This window comes from Crotalus tigris, unplaced genomic scaffold (assembly GCF_016545835.1).
Source record: "Crotalus tigris isolate CLP2741 ecotype Arizona unplaced genomic scaffold, ASM1654583v1 scf7180000019173.45859301935:6455823, whole genome shotgun sequence".
NCBI lineage: Eukaryota > Metazoa > Chordata > Lepidosauria > Squamata > Viperidae > Crotalus > Crotalus tigris.
In genome coordinates this window covers 4,761,032-4,780,285 of record NW_024097414.1, presented here as the reverse complement: position 1 = coordinate 4,780,285, position 19,254 = coordinate 4,761,032, and the positions used below count along the sequence as shown (strand labels likewise).

At 45.1% G+C, this 19,254-nt stretch overlaps 1 protein-coding gene and 1 long non-coding RNA gene across 5 annotated transcripts; one reads left to right on the top strand and one right to left on the bottom strand.

The window, feature by feature from the left end:
* The first annotated feature begins 24 nt into the window (after positions 1–24).
* Positions 25–17,675, top strand: LOC120315667. The gene is made up of 4 exons (XR_005558740.1): positions 25–153; positions 457–677; positions 13,859–14,098; positions 17,544–17,675. It is a non-coding gene; the product is annotated as an uncharacterized LOC120315667 (long non-coding RNA).
* On the bottom strand, positions 2,333–15,832 carry MMD2 (monocyte to macrophage differentiation associated 2). Of its 4 annotated transcripts, none has more exons than XM_039360403.1 (8): positions 15,229–15,832; positions 8,509–8,590; positions 7,684–7,844; positions 7,407–7,481; positions 6,450–6,551; positions 5,716–5,785; positions 4,966–5,165; positions 2,832–3,038 (listed from the first exon to the last, which is right to left on the bottom strand). In XM_039360403.1, the coding sequence occupies exons 2-8, from the start codon at positions 8,584–8,586 to the stop codon at positions 2,981–2,983; spliced, it is 744 nt and encodes a 247-aa protein (XP_039216337.1). In that variant the 5' UTR covers positions 8,587–8,590; positions 15,229–15,832; the 3' UTR covers positions 2,832–2,980. The 4 variants fall into 4 exon arrangements, 3 of the variants coding, with proteins under 3 accessions (XP_039216336.1, XP_039216335.1, XP_039216337.1); XR_005558739.1 differs by having other exon boundaries at positions 2,908–3,038; positions 4,601–5,165; XM_039360402.1 differs by lacking the exons at positions 4,966–5,165; positions 15,229–15,832 and adding an exon at positions 10,231–12,089 and having other exon boundaries at positions 2,333–3,038.
* Positions 17,676–19,254: the final 1,579 nt, after the last annotated feature.

The following is a 19,254-nucleotide window of genomic DNA, read 5'->3' as shown; positions in this document are numbered from 1 at the left end:
GGCTGGCTTTCGTCTGCTTGGAGTCGTCGGAGCCCGAATTGGGCCAGGAACAGTCCCGTTCAGACCTGCAGCTGTGCAAGCGGGGCTGCTAGCCAAGCCCCTGGGCTGAATTTGGAGGGGGGTGTCTCTGAACCCCGAAGCCGTTGCATGCCGGTGAGTGCACTCCCTCTTTTCTTGCTTCCTCCCCTGTTAAATTTTGGCAGCCACCTTAAACTCTCCTGGCCTGGTTTTGACTTTTCCCCAAGATGCTTTTCCAGGAGGCAACTGGACTTTTGGGTGGGTTTCCTATTGAAGACGTTTCGCCTCTCCTCCAAGAAGCTTCTTCGGCTCTGCCTGGGTGGTGGGGAACAGAAGGATCTGTATTCCAATGAAGAAGAATCTTTGTAGCAAGGAGAGGTCCTTGGTGCTCTCTGAGCTGGGTTGTTTTCGTGCAAACCGGATTTATATTCCTTGTAGGTGGGATAATCCTTCTCTTCAGAGCTGAAGAAGCTTCTTGGATGAGAAGCAAAACGTCTTCCAAAGAAAAACAAGGAAGTCCAGTTGCTTTCTTTGGGACACCGATGATCTGGATGAGGGAGAACCTCCATAGACATCTGTTTTTGACTTCTTACTCAGCTGTTTTGGGGGAAAAGCGGCTATCTGGGTCCATTTGCGCTAACCCAGATTTAATTAACCAGGTTAGTATGTTTTGAGGCCCAGAGAGCCACGCTTTTCGGTTTCCTAAACATTTTCCATCTACTTTATAAGATAGAAGTGCTTTTAACTATGTTTGTTGGGTTTAAATAACGGTATGTGTTTTTCACATCTGGACTCTTCCTGGAGACTTTTGGATTTCCCTTGCTCAATTTTTCTCCAGCTGGTGGGAATTGGTGTCTTTCCTAGGTGCGGATTAGACGGGATCAGGATTTCCTGACTTGGATCCCCTGTTTGGGTTGTTTTGAAAGGGAATTGAAACTTTTAAAGGATGACAAAAAGCCGAAATTTAGACCTCTCTCTCTCTAGCAAGCAGCAATACTCAGTGGTATTTTTGTGTGTCATCCTTCTGACAAACCCACAACGATTTCATCCCGCAACTATTTCACCCTGGTGATGTCACCCTTTGCTTTGCTGATAAGGGTCACATCACACTTACTAAAACTGACTCTGAAGCAGTTTTTGCATTCTTCTCTCTGTAATTATTTTTGCCCTGCTGCTTATTCCTACCCAACTCCAAAATGGAGTTGCAATATATATATACATACATGCATACATACATACATATATATATATAATAAAAAATAAGAAACACAGGAAAGTAGATCAGATAGAGATGTTTTTAGCAGAAAAACATAAGCCATTCCTTTAAAAGGTTTTTTTTTTAAAAAAAAAAAAATAGATTGTATGCCCAAAGTCTTGAGAAAACTTACTTGAGATAGATACATAATGAAAGTTAAACATTTCTGGAGGTTTCCCACCCCCCATAATGTTGGTCCTTTGATGTAGACCAGTGGTTCTCAACCTTTTTAATGCCGCGACCCCCAACCAGTCGTAAGTCGAGGACTACTCAACTGGTGCAGCACCGTTTGCAGAATGTGACTTTTGGCGGGCTCAGCAGGGCAGAGACAGCCTGAACAATTCCTATTGGCTTTTGAAAGCCAATAGAATTAGACTATTCAAGAGAGTCTATTCTATTGGCTTTCGAAAGCCAATAGAATAAAAGGGAGGAGCACAGCTAAGGAAAAGGGGGAAAAAATGGCGGACTGCATTGTTTGGCGACCCCTGTGAAATGGTCGTTTGACCCCAAATGGGGTCCCAACCCACAGGTTGAGAACCACTGATGTAGACAGAGAATGAACTATTTTGTTGTTGTTATTGTTGTTGTTGAACAGGTTTTTGTTTAGTAAATAATATAAGCAAGAGAAGATCTAAAGCAGGGGTGTCCAATCTTGGCAACTTTGAAAATTTGTGGACTTCGACTCCCAGAATTCCCCAGCCAGCCATGCAAAATTGAAGTCCACAAGTATTAAAAATTGTCAAGTTTGGACAGCATATAGAAGTAAAAGTACTAAAGTATAAGTAATGCAGTGCAAATAGATGAAAAAAAAAAATCATAAAGGCTACTCTTTAGCAACTGTTATTAATTGCTTATGATACTTTGACATGCCAGTTTTAAAAAAAAACAGAAACAAAATTCAGGTTTCTCAATTAAAGACATCCTGTTTACACAGTAGAAATCCCTAACTGGAATACTAGAAATGTAATTTCCTAGCAAGTTAAAATGTAGGTTCTGGCTGTAGATAAACCCAAAATCTGAGTTTGAAACAAATCGATATATAAAGTTGTATAGTCCAAGAATGTTTCCAATTACAATTTTTATTTATCAAATTTCTATACCACCCATTTCATTTAAGTGACTGTAGAATTTTAATTCTATATCAGATTTATGAGAATTAATTGTTAGAGTTATGACTTGTAACATTTGTAAAACTGAGTCTCATCAGCCTATGGATGATGGCTTCCCTTTTAAAAAAAAATCATTAAAAAAACTTTCCCCTCTTCAGTAACAATAAATACAGCCCTAAAGAAGTTATTTTTTTTATAATTTAAATCTTATTCCACAAGAAACCACCTTCCCTAATATGGTTTTTATTACAACCGGCATTAAATAATACTGTGTTATATATAAAATACTTATGTTTAAATAAGAGACAAGTGGTTTGAAATACAGGACTTCTTCTTCAAAAAATTCAGAAGTTTTAACTGGTCAACATTCTTTTAAAGTTACAAAGTCATGAAAAGTTAGTACAAAAAGCTAGGGCGATCAGTATAACCCATTCATTCCCCTGATTATAGAGTACAAAACAGTCACCAGACAGAAAAATAAAATCAGAATTAGCTACAAACAGAGATTTCAAGGAATCCAAATTGATTTGGTTGAAGGGTGCAGAAAGGAATTCATAGCAAGGCAGAACACTTGACTGGTGTCCTTGAAGCTGGGAAGCTAAGCAGGGTCCGGCCTGGTTAACACTTGGTTGGGCTTCCAGCGGAGAATTCCAGTGCTGTAGGACAGAGTGGAAAATGAAAACCTGATGTAGACAGACCCCTTTACCTTTTTCATCAATGGGAATGCTCTAAATCAGGGTGTCCGACCTTAACAACTTTAACACTTGTGGGCTTCAATTTCCAGAATTCCCCAGCCAGCCAAAGAATTCTGGGAATTGAAGTCCACAAGTCTTAAAGTTATCAAGGTTGGACACCTTCTGCTGTAAAATGAGGGACGCAGTTTTTAAACTCACTCTTATTCTCCTTTTGAAGAAGATTTAAATTGTAACTCCCTGTGTTTTAGGTATGAGTACTAACTCTTAGGAAGCCGAAATTATATCAAGCGGGATCTCAAGAAGGACCAATGACCTTTGAGAACTCTTAAGCTTGTGACAATATCAAAGGTCTACTCTATCCACGAAGCATCATGAGGTAGTTGGAATCCTAAGGTGGGCCATGCCTTGGACTGTTGCAGAATATTGGGAGGTTTGGTTGATTGGTTTCGTCTTCTTCCCCGGAAGTAAACACCATCAAAAATCCAGAACCTACTCAATGCTTACACTGTTAGTTGGGATTGGTGTGGAAGCTTTACACAGAGGGAAATGGGGAAAGGAGGACATGAAGCAACGTGGTCTCATCTACCATCTTATCTGAAGGAATGTGGTCCCTTCCACAACCCTGAAGGATCATGGTCCTTCCACCATCATATCCTGAGTGGTTTCTTCCACCAACTCCTCCTGAAGGAACATGGTTTCTTCCATATTCCGAAGAAACATGGTCCCTTCCACTACCCTGAAGGAATATGGTCCCTTCCACCATCTCATCCTGAAGGAACGTGTTCCAGTCTACCTTCTCACTGTACCTCTTCAGAATGACATGGTCAGAGGGCTTCAGAATTGGCTGGATGCCACTGGTTTAAAGTTATCCGGCTTACATTAGTACCTCCCATTTAATCCTCAAGAGATAAGTTATTGGGAAGAAGGTGGCTTAAAAACACCTCTGAGAGGCACGCATGACGAGGAATCCAATGAGTGGAAAATGGAATTGGTCTGAATGTTTAAACATGGCTGAAATTTCAGCGTCACTGTATCTGCTCAGGGTCACAAATAGGAAGTGACGGTAATGATGGTTTGGCATAACTGTGAGATAGTCTACTAACTTAAGAAAGGTTGTAACCTGGGCCCAAACTCACTTAACAAATGTTTTGCTTAGCATCAGAAGTTTTGGGCTCAATTGTGGCCGTTAAGTTGAGGAATACTTGTACCATGAGATTTGGAAATTGCTGAAGGACACCAACCATGGTGTTCCTGCAGACGTCCAGGAGATCCAGAGAGTGTCAGCCTCAAAAGGATATCTGACTGTACTATTTGTGACCTCACAGAAGTTAAGCCAATGGGAGACAGCATAACTGGGACAATTCTACCTCTACAATCTGCTTGGAATGGCTTAGAGAGGATCAACTAACAGCGTCATAAGAGGTAGAGTGGCAGGCCAGACAATGAGTTCTTTTTGCGGTAGAAGAGACAACGGAAACACAACAATTGAACGGATGGGACTCTTAAAAGTCTCTCCATCCAACCTCTTGAGTCGTTTCTCGCTTCTCGGTTGACTTCTTGGGCTCTTGAGTTGTAGCAGATGTTTCCAGTGGTTGCTTCCTAGCTTTCCTTTTCACAAAAGACCCATCCACTGTTCCTTTTGGGTCAGAACTTTCCTCCAAGAACAATACATGCCATCACGGTTCTTTTGTAATCAAAGAAAAGTTGCACCTTCCAAGTTCTGGACCTTCGGCAAGATTGGGCAAGGAGTCCAGTCTAAAAGCTGCCATCTCATCTTGGAAGTCCTGAAGAACATGGAGGAGAGGGACCAACCTTCCAGAAGATACAAAGAAGGAAGGATGGATCTCCTCCTCTTGATTCTTTGTCTTGGAATCCTTAAGGCCACTACCTGGAGATGTGAGACGGGAGAGCATCCGGCCGATAAAGGTATCTCCAAATGGCATAGTAATGGGTGCCAGCTCCAAACACCACAAAGAGGTGCCAGATGGCATGGGCGAAGGGGATGCGTCCATCACTCTTGAAGAAGACGGTACCCAAGCAATAAAAAATGCCACCAGCCACCAGCTCCTCCAGGCCTTCCGTGTTGGGCTGCAAGAACCAGGACAAGCAGAGGAAGCAGTCAGTGGACTTGGTAAAAGAAGACCCAGAACCCATGAAAGTCTAGTCGACTTACGACCACAATGGAAACCAAATCCCCATCGCTAAGCAAGGCAGTTGTTAAGCAAGTTGCGTCCCATTTTATGATCTCTTTTGCCCTAGTTGTTAAGTGAAGCCACTGCCAGTTGTTCAGTGAAACCAGGAAGTCATTCAGCAAATCTGGCTTCCTCCATTGCAGCATATTTGCTTGTCAGAAGCCAGCTGGGAAGTTCAGAAAGAGGGAATCGCGTGACCCCGGGATGCCGCAACAGTCATAAGTCCATGTCAGTTGCCAAGCCCCCGAATTTTGATCACATGACCCTGAGGATGCTGCAAGTGTGGCAGTCGGTCATAAGTCACTTTTTCAGTGCTGTTGTAACTTTAAACAGTCACTAAACAAATGGTTGTAAGACAAGGGCTAACTATGATTTCCCAATCGTTCAGGAGGAGGAGACACTTGGATGGACCTTGTCACCTTCTGCATTTCCACTGAGTCACTTACCATGGAGAGAATGACCAGGGCAGGGGAAAACCCCATCACCAGGTAACAAAACAGCTCCACCAGCTTGTACCTGGGGATCAAGAAAGCCAACCTGAGTTTAGGAAACCTTGATATGGTTTGCAACTCAAGATAAGCTACAACCGACTTCCCCCGTTGCTGAATGAATAGCAATAGCACTGAGACTTATATGCCGCTTCACAATGCTTTACAGCCCTCTTTAAGCGGTTTACAGAGTCAGCCTATATTGCCCCCAACAATCTGGGTCCTCATTTTACCGACCTCAGAAGGATGGAAGGCTGAGTCGACCTTGAACTGTTTCAGGATTGAACTCCTGACAGTGGGCAGAGTCAGCCTTCAATGATGCAGGGATGGATGGATGGATTCATGGATGGATGCATGGATGGGAGGGAGGGAGGGAGGGAAAAGATGGAAGGCTAAGTCGACCTTGAGCTGGTCAGGATCGAACTCTTGAACTCTGTCCAAACAACTTGGGCTCATGAGTTATAGGGCGAGTTTATCTTATTTTCACAATCTTCCAACGACATTTCTAACTTTGTTCTATAAGCAAACCATGATAAAGGATTAAAAACTAATAAGCAAGCAAAAGAAAGCTGTGCCTGTGATATCTTTCGTTCCACCAGAGGGCAGTGTAGACCAACGAAAGCTATACTTCCCAGCCAAGCCCACGCGTGGATTTTGCCCTCTGAGGATCCCACTCTCGCTCGCCCGCTCACCGTTCATGGAAAAAGAAGACGTAGACCGTCCCCCCTGTGGCCATGATCCAGATGATCCAGCGCATGTGGGATGCCCAGGGACCCAGCTCCCGCAGGTTGAGCCTGGGGGCACAACGGGGACATTAGAAGTCAAGGGGAGAAGCCACCCACTGGCAACGCAGGCCAGACACCACCGAGATGACTTGAAAGATCTCAAGGAAGTTGGTGACATCCTTGGGATTCAACAGCCACCTTCTCCCCCCCCCCCCGCCTCACCATTCCCCCTGTTCAATCTAGATTTGACCCGGTACCCAAGTCTTGTCACCAGCCAGTGGCTTTAGATTGTTCCTTCTACTGCTTGAAAGACTACAAAGACATAGCAAAAGTAGATTTCTCTCTCTCTCTCTCTCTCCCTCCCCCTCCCTCCCTTTCCCTCTCCTTGCTCCCTCCCTCTCCCCCTTTCCCTCTCTCTCACCTCTTCCCTCCCTCCCTGTCTCCCTTTCTCTCCCCCTCCCTCTCTTTCACCTCCTCCCTCCCTCTCTCTTCCCTTCTCTCTACCTGTCTCTCACTTCTTCCCTCCCTCCCTCTCCCTCCCTCCCTCCTCCCCTTTCCCTCTCCCTTTCCTCTTCCCTTCCTCTTTCTCTCTCCCTTTCTCCCTCCCTCTCTTCCCCTCCCTCTCTCTCTTCTTTCCCTCTCCCTCCCCTCCTACTCTCTTTCTTTCTCTCTCTCTCTCTCTCCCTCCCCCCCTCTCTCTCTCTATCACACACGCACACACAGAGAGAGACCTAGAGAATCATTTAGATCCGGGGTCTCCAACCTCAGCCCCTTTCAGACTTGTGGACTTCAATTCCCAGAATTCCTCAGCCAGCCATACTGGGTCCACAAGTCCAAGTCCACAAGACTTAAAGCGGCCGAAGTTGCAGACCAAGATTTAGAGGATCGGTCACAGAGAGCGACAGGCGGTTTGTGAGAACTCACCAAGGAGCGTAGGAAGCTGCAATGAAGAAATAAATCACCATCCTGTCGAACATGTGTAGGCAATGCTCCACGGTCCTGCAAAAGAGGCAGAGGGAGAAAAGGGGGATTTGTTGAGTTTCATTTTCTTTGGGGGAGCAAGTGGCTCAGAAGGGACCCTTCCTAATTTCTCAGGGCGTAAAGGAGATCGGTCCAAACCGGATGGACCAGGGATCTGATGTCGCTTCCTCTGACAATCGAGCTTTCTTTGCTGCTGCCCGGCTGGCTGAAGGCTGATTACCTTAAGTGCCGTTTCTTCCAGGAGATGGTATGAAAGGTGGTGGAGACGATGAAGAGTCCTGACAAGCCGAAGCCGTAGATCCATGCAGAAATTGTCTCCCACTGATTGTCCGAGAGGAGGTAGAGAACCGAACTTCCAAGGATGCTGGGAACAATCCAGAACTGGAAGACAGAAAGTAGAAGAGAAGAGGAAAGTTCTGAGAGGAGGCTGGAGGAGATGGACATCATGGATTTGAGCACTGGAGATCTCCCATGGACATTGGGTACCTCACTTGGACATTAGACATCTCCCATGGACATTGGGCATCTCCCATGGACATTGGGTACCTCACTTGGACATTAGGCATCTCACTTGGACATTAGACATCTCCCATGGACATTGGGCATCTCCCATGGACATTGGGTACCTCACTTGGACATTGGGCATCTCACTTGGACATTAGACATCTCCCATGGACATTGGGCATCTCCCATGGACATTGGGTACCTCACTTGGACATTGGGCATCTCACATGGACATTGGGCATCTCACATGGACATTGGGCATCTCACATGGACATTGGATATCTCCCATGGACATTGGGTACCTCACTTGGACATTGGATATCTCCCATGGACATTGGGTACCTCACTTGGACATTGGGCATCTCACATGGACATTGGATATCTCCCATGGACATTAGACATCTCACATGGACATTGGGCATCTCACATGGACATTGGATATCTCCCATGGACATTGGGTACCTCACTTGGGCTCTGAAGACCCCCAACTTCTTGTCTCATCCTACCAGAATGCTCCCTGGAGAAGATACATACAACTCACCGCATGGGTGGCACAGTTGGCTGCATGTTCATACTCTGTGGGTTGGTACCTTCGGTTGGCTGGGACCCTGTGATTCATAAACCTTGAATGAGAGACAGAAGCAAGGAGAGTCCATCAACTACCTACCATCTGGAACAGAGGAGACCTACTTGCCAGATCCGTCAGGCAATGCTTTAATCACGGGCCGTGCTTCAACAATTAATATAATCATTTTCATTGGCAGGGATGCCACAGCTATACAGAAACACACACACACACACACACACAGAGAGAGAGAGAGAGAGAGAGAGAGAGAGAGAGAGAGAGAGAGAGAGAGAGAGAGAGAGAGACCCTCCCTATCCATGATCCTTAGCATTCAAGCCATGCGATGGGAAACTTCCTTTGAGCAGAAGCATCCTTGCTCCTCCTTTCCACAAGGCCAAACTTTTTTTGTTTGTTTTAACAGGCATGGGATATTTCTTTTTGTTTTTGTTTTTTTTTAAGGATGGATGAATTCGTCTCTTGGAGGGTCTTGTAAATCCTACAGAGGCCTGGAAACTTTCCCAAGGAATTCTCCCTCCAGCTGAAGCAGAAAGGCAAAAAGAGTCGATGAATTTACGCCCCAGTGAAAGTAAAAGTCCATGTTTTAAACACAGCGGCCTCCCCCTTCGCGCGTCTCCATCCTGGTTAACAAAGAGATGTCGGGGCCGGTTTTGAGGCTGGATTGGCACACTTCAGTTCTTCACCAGGGGCCAGCCTCTTGCAGACAAGGCAAGCATTATTCCTTGGGATGGGTTGCCAGGCAACCATCCAGCCCTCTCCTCAATGTCGGTGTCTTTTCTCCTCTTTGGGGTGCATGTCCTGCACTAGAGCTGCAGAGGGATGTCACGCTTTCCAGAGAAACACACAGAGGAATAATTTCAGTTTAGTCCGGCGTTACCTTGAACAGAAACTGGACTAATGCTGCCTTACATCCCAAAATAGCAAGTAAAGAACCAAGGAGAAGAGGTCCTCCTCCTCCTTACCACCCCCTCCCTCCCTCCCTCCCTCCCTCCCTCCCTCTCCCGCATCTTAAGTCTACCTCCTAGGACAAATGGTTTTGTTTACACATCATGCTAAGTTTTGTTGCTTTTAATTGTGGGGTCTGGACTAAGCTTGGCGAGCTAGATGCACACATGCACTGGACTAGGAATCATGGCTTACGAGGGTCCTTGGTCCTCTCGGAGCTTGGTTGTTTCTTGCAGATGTTTCGTGACCCAACTAGGTGACATCATCAGCGCTAGAAGGGATTGGGGTTTGCACGGATGATGTCACCTAGTTGGGTAGTGAAACGTCTGCAAGAAAACAACCAAGCTCCGAGAACACCAAGGATCCCACAGTTCCCCTCTTTCCTCCTCCTCCTCCTCCTCCTTTCCACAAGGCTCTCTCCCTTCTACTGTAGCACTGATGAGATTACCTAGTTGGGTAGTGAAACATCTGCAAGAAAATAACCAAGCTCCGAGAACACCAAGGACTCCCATAATTCAATTTGAGCTACAAATATTCCCTTCTATGGGTACCAAAGTTTACAGATCATGGTGGCCACATCCATATGACAGGCTCAAATGATGCCAGCAAAGGACGAGATGGAACAACTCTCTAGGTCAAAGTCCAATATTTCTCCAACCGATGAGGTCAGGATGGGTCTCCATCCAACATCCACCTTTCTCCTTCAGAAGAACCGACCTTTTCAAGGACACTTACAGGAACAAAAGGCATCAGATGTCTTCTGAAGCAAGCAAACCCAATCCTAACTGGACTCAGCTCCCTTCAGATTCTGAGATGCTAGAATTCTGAGATGGATTTGCATCCTCCTCTCCACCCCCCAAGGCTAAAAACAACAATTGAAGGCTTTTCGCATTGCAAAGATAAGTTCCCCTCCCCACCCGAGCATCACGTTGGTCCACATCCTCCTGGGATTCGCCTGTCATTTCTGGGTTTCTCACAACCCCGTTGGGTGCTGGTCTTTCTCTGGTGCCATTTCTCAGGGCCACGGAGAGATGGCAAGACAACAGCCTTGGGCGCACCGCTTTCTAGACCCCAAACAAAGCCGTGTTTGTCTTAGGAAATGAAAAGGGAGTCTGAAGCCCGTCACTCACTTTCTCTTCCTCTGCCTGCCCTTTGTTAGCTGTGAGTCAGAAAGAAAAGCTTTCTACTGAATGCCAGGCAGCCTGGCTAGTTTTCCCTTCTGAACATTGAAATTCATCCGGGAACATACGGTCCCTTGGCAAAGCACCCAGATCCCAGGCACTGAGGAAAAAGATTCTGTGTAGGCATCTGCCTAGACTTTGAGCATTTCACGCCAAGCCCTAAACCATTCTTTGAAACCATTCTTGGTCAGCTGAGTCCCACGACACCCTCAACCAAGACCCCCTGTGGTGCTTCAGAGTGAAATGTGAAGTTTGCCAGAGTAGCTAAGTGGAAGAGAGTGCCACTCATTCTCTTCCAGATGTTTCTAAATCCTAGTTCCCAGCCCTGATCCATCTGATGGAAGATACCTGGAGAAGATTTGAATAGCTCTTCTGGGGAAGAAAACTCCTTGGCTTTCTTTCACAGCCTAGCCTGAGATTCAGCTAGAACAAAGGATGATTTAAGTCTTGCAAGGTGGTGATAAAGGAGGTTGGACTAGACTTTGAGAAACTCAGGTGCAAATCTACCTTGGTTGCCACCCCACAGTGGTTGTGGGCCTTGGATGGGATAGGTAATAAGGACATCCAGAAGAAAGTCCAGTTGCCCTTCGGAAAAAGCACCTTTGGGACAACCATGACTATGGACTGCATTGAGTGGTTCATCGAGCTGATTGAGAACCTCCACAGACATATAGTCATGGATGGTGACAGCCAAGATTAGCAGAAGGGTTGCACTAGATCAAGGGGTCTTCCAACTTGGCCCTTTGATGACTTGTGGACTTCAACTCCCAGAATTCCTCAGCCAGGCACTGTGGGAGTGAAAGCCCACAAGTCAACAAAGGGCCAAGTTTGAAGACCCCTGCACTAGATGAAGTCTTCAAGATCCTTCCTGAATATTTTGATGAGGCACTGAATTTTCAGTCAATGTAGGAGGAAGACTTCCAACCAAAATTACTTCTGGAAGAATCCCAGCTCTACCAGCTGACAAGACTTGGCCAAAAAAAAAACCCACCCACATGGAACCGTGTGCTGTATTTTGTTTGGGAACAACCAGATGCCTCGCTGTCAGAAGACGTGAGTCCCATATGGAGTCCTAGGTCCTCGGAGATTTTTTTTTTTATGCATGATTCAGTATTTGTGGAGATAGGTTTGCTCACCCAGCCTGAAGAAGCTATCCATTGGATGCTGAAGAAGTAAGATAGGAGATTTGCTGTAGAAGATGTCCATTGGGTGTTAGTATTATTAATAATAATAATAACAAAGTTGGTCATCTAGTCCAACCCCCTGCTCAGGCAGGAAACTCTATACCATTTCAGACAAATGGCTGTCCAGTCTCTTCATAAAAACTTCCTGATTCTTTCTGGCTCATTTTTAAAAGTGAGGGGTTGTGTTCCTTCCTAACTTCAAAGTGTTCTGATCACTGTGTGGAGGAAAACTTTAATTTCTCCACCCCCTCCCCCCCCCCCCGCGCCTCTCTCCCCTCCCCTGTACTTCAGATCCCCATGGAAACCCTTTGCAAATGATTTGCAGAGATTGGGCATCAAAACTGGGGAAAGAAGGCCAGGGAAAACCGTCCTGCAAGAAACTCAAACCACTTATTTAAAATAATTAATCCAAAAGGAAAAAGAGAGAGAGAAAAAAAAAGGAACGGTTTTAGAAAAAATAAACTTTGCTACCCACAAAGAGAATCAACCCAACAACTTATCTCTTAGAAGGCAACTGAACATTTCTTTATTATAATAATAATAACAACAATAATAATAATAAAGTTGGAAGGGACCTTGGAGGTCATCTAGTCCATCCTTTGTCCCATCCTTTGCTCTGCTTTCTGTAAGCCCATCTCTAAATCTCTTAGTTTAACGCCAAAACTTTGTGTCCGCATTTGCGTGAAAATACAGGTAACCCTTGTCTTAGGGAGCCCAAAATTTATGTCGTTAACGGAGACATTGGTTGAGAGGGTTTTGCCCCCATTTTCCCCGCAAGGGAAAAAAGAGATGATAGAACGGTTATGACTTACAACAGTTTATTTAGTGGCAGCTCAAAGTTACACTGAAAAAAAAATGTGACTTAGGACCGTTTTTCACAGTTACGGCCTTTGCAGCACTCCCATAATCCTGTGCTGAAAATTCAGGCGCTTGGCAACTGACTCATACTTATGACCGTGGCTGTGTCCCAAGGTCAGGTGACCCCCTTCCGACCAGCAAATTCAATGGGGAAGCCGGATTCACTTAACCGAGTTCGCTAACTTAACCAGCTGCAGTGATTCCCTTAACAATTGCGGCAAGGAAATTCGTAACTGTGAAAAACGGTCCTAAGTCACATTTTTTTTTTCAGTGTAACTTTGAGCTGTCACTAAATAAACTGTTGTAAGTCAGCTCATAACCGTTCTATCATCTCTTTTTTCCCTTGCGGGGAGCCGTGTCAGGGCATCCTTGCCTAGTTTGGGTAAGGGACCCGCAAGCTGGCAAAGGGGGCTTGGGGTTGTTCCCCAAGATTTGGGCCAGCTTTTAGCAGTGAAGTCCCACATTTGGGGAGTCTTGAAAAGGCAGCCAAAGGGAATTGATTGCTGGGAGGCTTCTGATTCCTGAAAAGTTTGGGTTAAGTTCGTGTTTCAACTGGGCAGCTTTTATTTATAGGATCCTGGCTTCTTTGCAATCTTTCCTGATCGTGTACATTTCACAGTTCTGAGCTCACCAGGAAGGCTCACAATTTGCCAGCCCTACTGGGTCAGATCCTCCAAATTTTCTCCCTCAAGGAAGAAACACAAGTGATGGGAAGTGCCCAAGTTGGAACATTTTGCCTGTGTCTCATCTTGAAAGTTTAGGATCTCTCTCCCCCCCCCTCCAAATGTCTCTTCTCTCCGTTTCTACCCCAATGTCCATTTGGGGCATCTGCAGCCTGCACAAAACTCCCTCCAAAAAGTTTGCTTTGAAAGAAAGGCAAAAAAAAAAATCTTGCCAGTTCACAGATGGGTGGGAAATCTTTTGCATCGACGACGGTTTCTATCAATGCAAAAAAGGTCACGTTTTTCACAATGGCAGCTGGTTTCCACAGGCATGGAGAAAAGGGGGGATGGGATGAAAAACACACACAAATACACACACACACCCTCCAGACTCTTTCAGTTTGTGGCATCTAGGTTTACCATTGCTGAAGCCTGGTTGGTGATCTGATCCTTCCTGGAATTCTCTTTCTGCTTTCAGGAAGCAAATGGGCAGATCAAAAGGGATGATCCAGCCCAGAGAAACAATAGCAGGCTGTTAATAGAAGCAACAGGATGACCGGATCCAGCCTTCTCCAGATGCTTTCCCTTTGATCCTGCATTGGGGGGGGGAACAGGTGGGCCCCAAGCACCTCCCAGAAGCTCCAGTTTAACCTAACCAGGAGGATCATCAGAGCCATCTTCTCAGCTGTGTTCTAGTCCTGCAGCCGCCATCCAACAGGTAAAGCAACAGTCCTTCCTACATTTAGTTCATCGTTTCACCCTAGGATAGGATAGGATAGGATAGGATAGGATAGGATAGGATAGGATAGGATAGGATAGGATAGGATAGGATAGGATAGGATAGGATAGGATAGGACAGAACAACAGAACAGAATAGAACAACAGAACAACAGGAAAGAATGGAATGAAATATAAATAGAATTAATAGAATAAAATAGAATAGAAATAGAATAAAACAGAACAGATCAACAGGAAAGAATAGAATGGGTAGAATTAGGATAGGATAGGATAGGAATATTTTATTTGGCCAAGTGTGATTAGACACACAAGGACTTTCTCTGTGGTATGGAAGCTCTGGATGTACATGCAAAACAACAGAGTGATGGTCATGAGAATGATACCAATAGGAGAAGGTAGTAGAAAAGATGAGAAGGATGATAGTAATGCAGCCATACTACATGGGTAAATTTTACTACATGGGTCAAGTTGCATCCTTTAGGGGTGCCTGAAGAAGCATTTGATGTAACTGGAAAGTGGGCCACAAAACATTTCATCCACCTTGGCTGATCTCCTGGAACCAGCCAAGCCAGATCACATTAGTTTGGGATGGGAGACCACCAAGAAATCTCAGGGCGCTAGGTTGGACTGGGAAGTGAAAGGACAAAGAATAATATCTCAGAAGGACCCCGTTAGCAAACCTGCTCCTTGTGGTTGCCAAGAAAACGGCATGAATTCCCTAGCAACTGAAACCCTTGCACAGTTAAGTTTCCTTTGTTTTTATTTTTTAAAGAAAAAAGCCTTATTTCAGAGCCCTTTCTGCTTTTTCCTCATCTTCACCCTATCGGGATTATTTTCCTTCTTTTGTTGGGGTCCGTGAAGGTCCCGCATCCCATTTAGGCTTTGTTCTGATGGGCCCATTTCCTGGATCGGGGGAAAAAAAAGGAGATTGAAGCCCATTTGAATCCCACCCTTGATGTAAAAAAAAAAAAAAAAGCCCTGAATTTAGCAAAGAAATCCAGTAAACTCACAGATAAGGCAATGTGGAGAAATGAGAGGAGGAGGAGGAGGGGGGGGTCTGGCCTGTGCCTCTCCTCCTCCTTGCGCCCCCCCCCCAAGAACTTTCCTTACCTGGCAAAGCGCGTCTTCTGAAAATCCAGGAGTCTGGAAATAAACAGGGTGAGATTTCCATCAGGTCGCCGCGTCGGAGGTGACGGCGGGGGGCAAAAGGGCGGGAGGGGGGTCCCTCACAGCCTCCCCCGGCGTCCGGGAGGAAAGGGTCTCTCCACACCACCCAGCGGGGTCTCCCCTGAGCCGCCCATCGCCCATCGCCGCCTCCCAGACGCGGAACGAACGAATGAATGGATGGATGGATGGATGGACTTCGTGGGTCCGGCTGGGGAAGATCAGACGCCCGCGGCTGGTGGGGGGGGGCGGCTGGGTGGGAAGGGGTGTTAATTGCCCCGGTGGGCAGGGAGGGACATTCTCCCCCTGCCCACCCCAGAGAAGGAATGGGAACGGAGGGCTAAGGAGGACGAGGAAGGCAGTCCCTCGAGTGCCCCCCCCTTCGTAGTCCCAGTTGCATGAAAAGGAGGAGGAGGAGGAAAGGCGACTGGGAAACTGCTGGGAGGGGTGGTGGGGCCGTGTCAGAGGCAGAGGCAGGGTCTGGGACTCCGAGTCTTAAAGAGAGGAAGGGGGGCGAGGAAGCGACCCCGGAGGAGAAGGAGGAGGAGGAGGAGGGGGCGACGGGGGTGGGGTGGGCAGGATTTGCGGAGCACCATAGCTAAGGAGGGTGGGTGGGAAGGAGGGAGAGGAAGAGAAAGACCAAGGGGGTCGGGGGAGGGGGTGCGGGAGAGAGAGAGAGAGAGATCCCCCAGCCCCTAAAGTCGCCGGAGAGGTCTCGCCCGAACGCCTGTTGAGTAAGCCAGCTTGGGCTCTCTAAGCTGTAAATATCGCTCGCTCTTTCCTTCCAGCCTTCCCTCCCTCCCGCGGATCAAATAGCAGATTTCCAACTACAGTTCAGTCTGCCGGGAGATAAAGGGGAGATTTGGGGATTGGGGGGAGGAGGAGAGATAATTATTTCCCTTCTCCGCTCTTTTAATTGGGAGGACTTGATTCCTTTTTCTGGGAATGCAACTCTTGAGTGGGCTTTGTGCTCTTCCGTGAGGGGTTTGCTTCCATCCCTCCCTCCCTCTCTCCTTCCTTCTTTCCTTTCTTCCTCCCTCCCTCCCTCCCTCTAATCCTTCCTTCCAAATAAGAGAGTTACAGGTTGTCCTCAACCCCTTACCTTCCTCCCTCCCTTCCCTCCCTCCTTCCTTCCTTCCCTTCCTCCTTCCTCCCTTCTTTCCTTCTCTCTCTCTTTTCCTTCCTCCCTCCCTCCCTGTCTCCCTCCTTTCTTCCTTTTCTTCTGTTCCTTCCTTCCCTCCCTCCCTCCCTCAAAAGACGAGGGGAACAATTCCTGATCGAAGTCTGTTTTGTGGGATTCATTACAGCATCCTTTTTAAATTGGAACGCAAAGAGAAAGATTGGTGTGGAAATCCCGTTAGGATGGCTTAAGAAAACGGGAAATTAGGGATGGGGTACCACACTGGGAAAACTCCACGAAATGACATTCCAAGAGGATAGACTCTCTGTAGCTCAAGGGTTGCGTGGTGGAGTCCCGGGTGCTGTCTGCTCGGAGTCGTTTGCTCAAATATGTTTCATTACCCAACTAGATAGTATCTCCAGTGCTCATCGGGTTACCTGGTGAGATAATGAAACATCTGCAAGTAAACAAGCCAGCTCAGATATGACAAAGTAGGACTGGAGGATTGGAGCTGTGCTTATCTGAAGTTGCTGGGCCTTTAAATCCTACCAAGGGTCAGATTGGGACAATCTTCTTTTGTTCTCTGATAACTTAGCCTATCTCGTGGGGTGGCTGTAAAGATTAGAGGAGGGAAAGAAAAGAGAAGAGAAGAAAACCAGTGGCGTGGCTTTGAGTTTCAGATGGCCAGAGAATTTTATTTTATTTTATTTTATTTTATTTATTTTGCTATTGTAACCTTGTTTTATCAGCAAAGCAATGGTATGGAGTAATATTTCCCAATGTTGTGAATTCTGCTCATTTTGTAACTCAGAATAATAGACGTGCGAGAGAGATGGATATCGGCTTTTTAGGATAAATCTGGAATTTTGCAAACAATAAAGGGATGGCTGAGGAAGACGGAAAGTTATTCCAAAGGACCTGATCCACTGCTCAGTTAAGATGATTTAACCTGAATCAGTGGACAGAACAGGTTCAAAACTAGAACAGGCTGAAGTTTTTTTCATCGGCTCTTCCTTTTTATTGATATTTTCTCCACTGGTCCATCAGGACCCATGCCACGTTTTTTCCCCCTGAGAAGAATAGTCAATGATGACCAGAAGGAGCAGACTCATATTCTCATATTCCAATTATTCCTCACCAGGCTCAGATAATACGGGTCTCCTCTTCTGATTGATGCTGTTTCCAAGCTGCCCGGCTAAATCTCCTGAGACCCAATTACATCCCGGTCCACAATCCAGGACATCGAAAGCAATAAAAATGACGCTTGAGCAAAGGTAGCCCTCAACTTATTCTGTTCTATTCTATTCTATTCCCATTATTCTATTCTATTCTACTTTTTTATTCCCATTATTCTATTCTATTCTATTCTATTCTATATTCTATTCTATTCTCTATTCTGTTCTCTATTCCACATTCTATTCTGTTCTGTTCTATTCCCATTATTCTATTCTATTCCCATTATTCTGTTCTATTCTATTCTATTCTATTCTTTTTTATTCCCATTATTCTATTCTATTCTATTCCCATTATTCTATTCTATTCTATTCTATTTTTTATTCCCATTATTCTATTCTATTCTATTCTATATTCTATTCTATTCTCTATTCTGTTCTCTATTCCACATTCTATTCTGTTCTATTCTATTCTATTCTATTCTATTCCCATTATTCTATTCTATTCTATTCCCATTATTCTGTTCTATTCTATTCTATTCTATTCTATTCTTTTTTATTCCCATTATTCTATTCTATTCTATTCCAATTATTCTATTCTATTCTATTATTTTTTATTCCCATTATTCTATTCTATTCTATTCTATATTCTATTCTATTCTCTATTCTGTTCTCTATTCCACATTCTATTCTGTTCTATTCTATTCTATTCTATTTTATTCTATTCTATTCTATTCCCATTATTCTATTCTATTCTATTCCCATTATTCTGTTCTATTCTATTCTATTCTATTCTTTTTTATTCCCATTATTCTATTCTATTCTATTCCCATTATTCTATTCTATTCTATTCTTTTTTATTCCCATTATTCTATTCTATTCTATTCTATTCTATTCTATTCTATTCTATTCTATTCTATTCTATTCTATGCTATGCTATGTTATTCTATTCTATTCTATTATCCCCCAACAAACCCAAACCAAACAGCTGATTCCTTTTTTTATCTTGAAAGTTTATTTAACTCTTGGGCCTGGACTTCACAGAAATTTGCTTGGGAAATAGAACTGACCCTGACCGGGATTTATAGCTCCTTCACAGTGGGAGCTCAGCCATCCTTGAAGTGACCTAACACCGGTTCTCAATTAACACAACAATGGTTGATTGACTCTACAAGATAGATGAAGTCTTTAGTCAACTGTGTGCCATTTTTTTTTTATAAAAAGAGAGACCATGGAGCTTTGCATGAAGTAGGAAAAAAAATGATAGAATGAGGATAGAAGCCAGCAAACAATGGGCAGAACCTTGTGAAAAAGTCTAAGGGGAAACCTAGGTTTGTATTCAGAAGCCACAATCAGCTTTCGGCTACAATCTCCAGCTGAGTGCCTGGTAACTGGGTGACAATATCCACAGGTTTTGCAAAAAACAAACGGATGCATCCGGAACCTAGAGAACAACCAAAGCTGTCCCATCTGGATGAGGGCACCAAGACCTGGAATAAACTGGCATGATAAAAAAAAAAAAATAAGCCTTGGTTGTAAGGGCAGGAGAAGGAGCTGAATGAAAAAAGACATTACTATTTTTAAAACCCGGAAGTGGTTGCCAGGGCAACCAGCATCTCTTGAAGCAGACGGTAGGATAATGGCAGAACTCACAAGGTGCTGGGAGGGGGAATGGTGGGA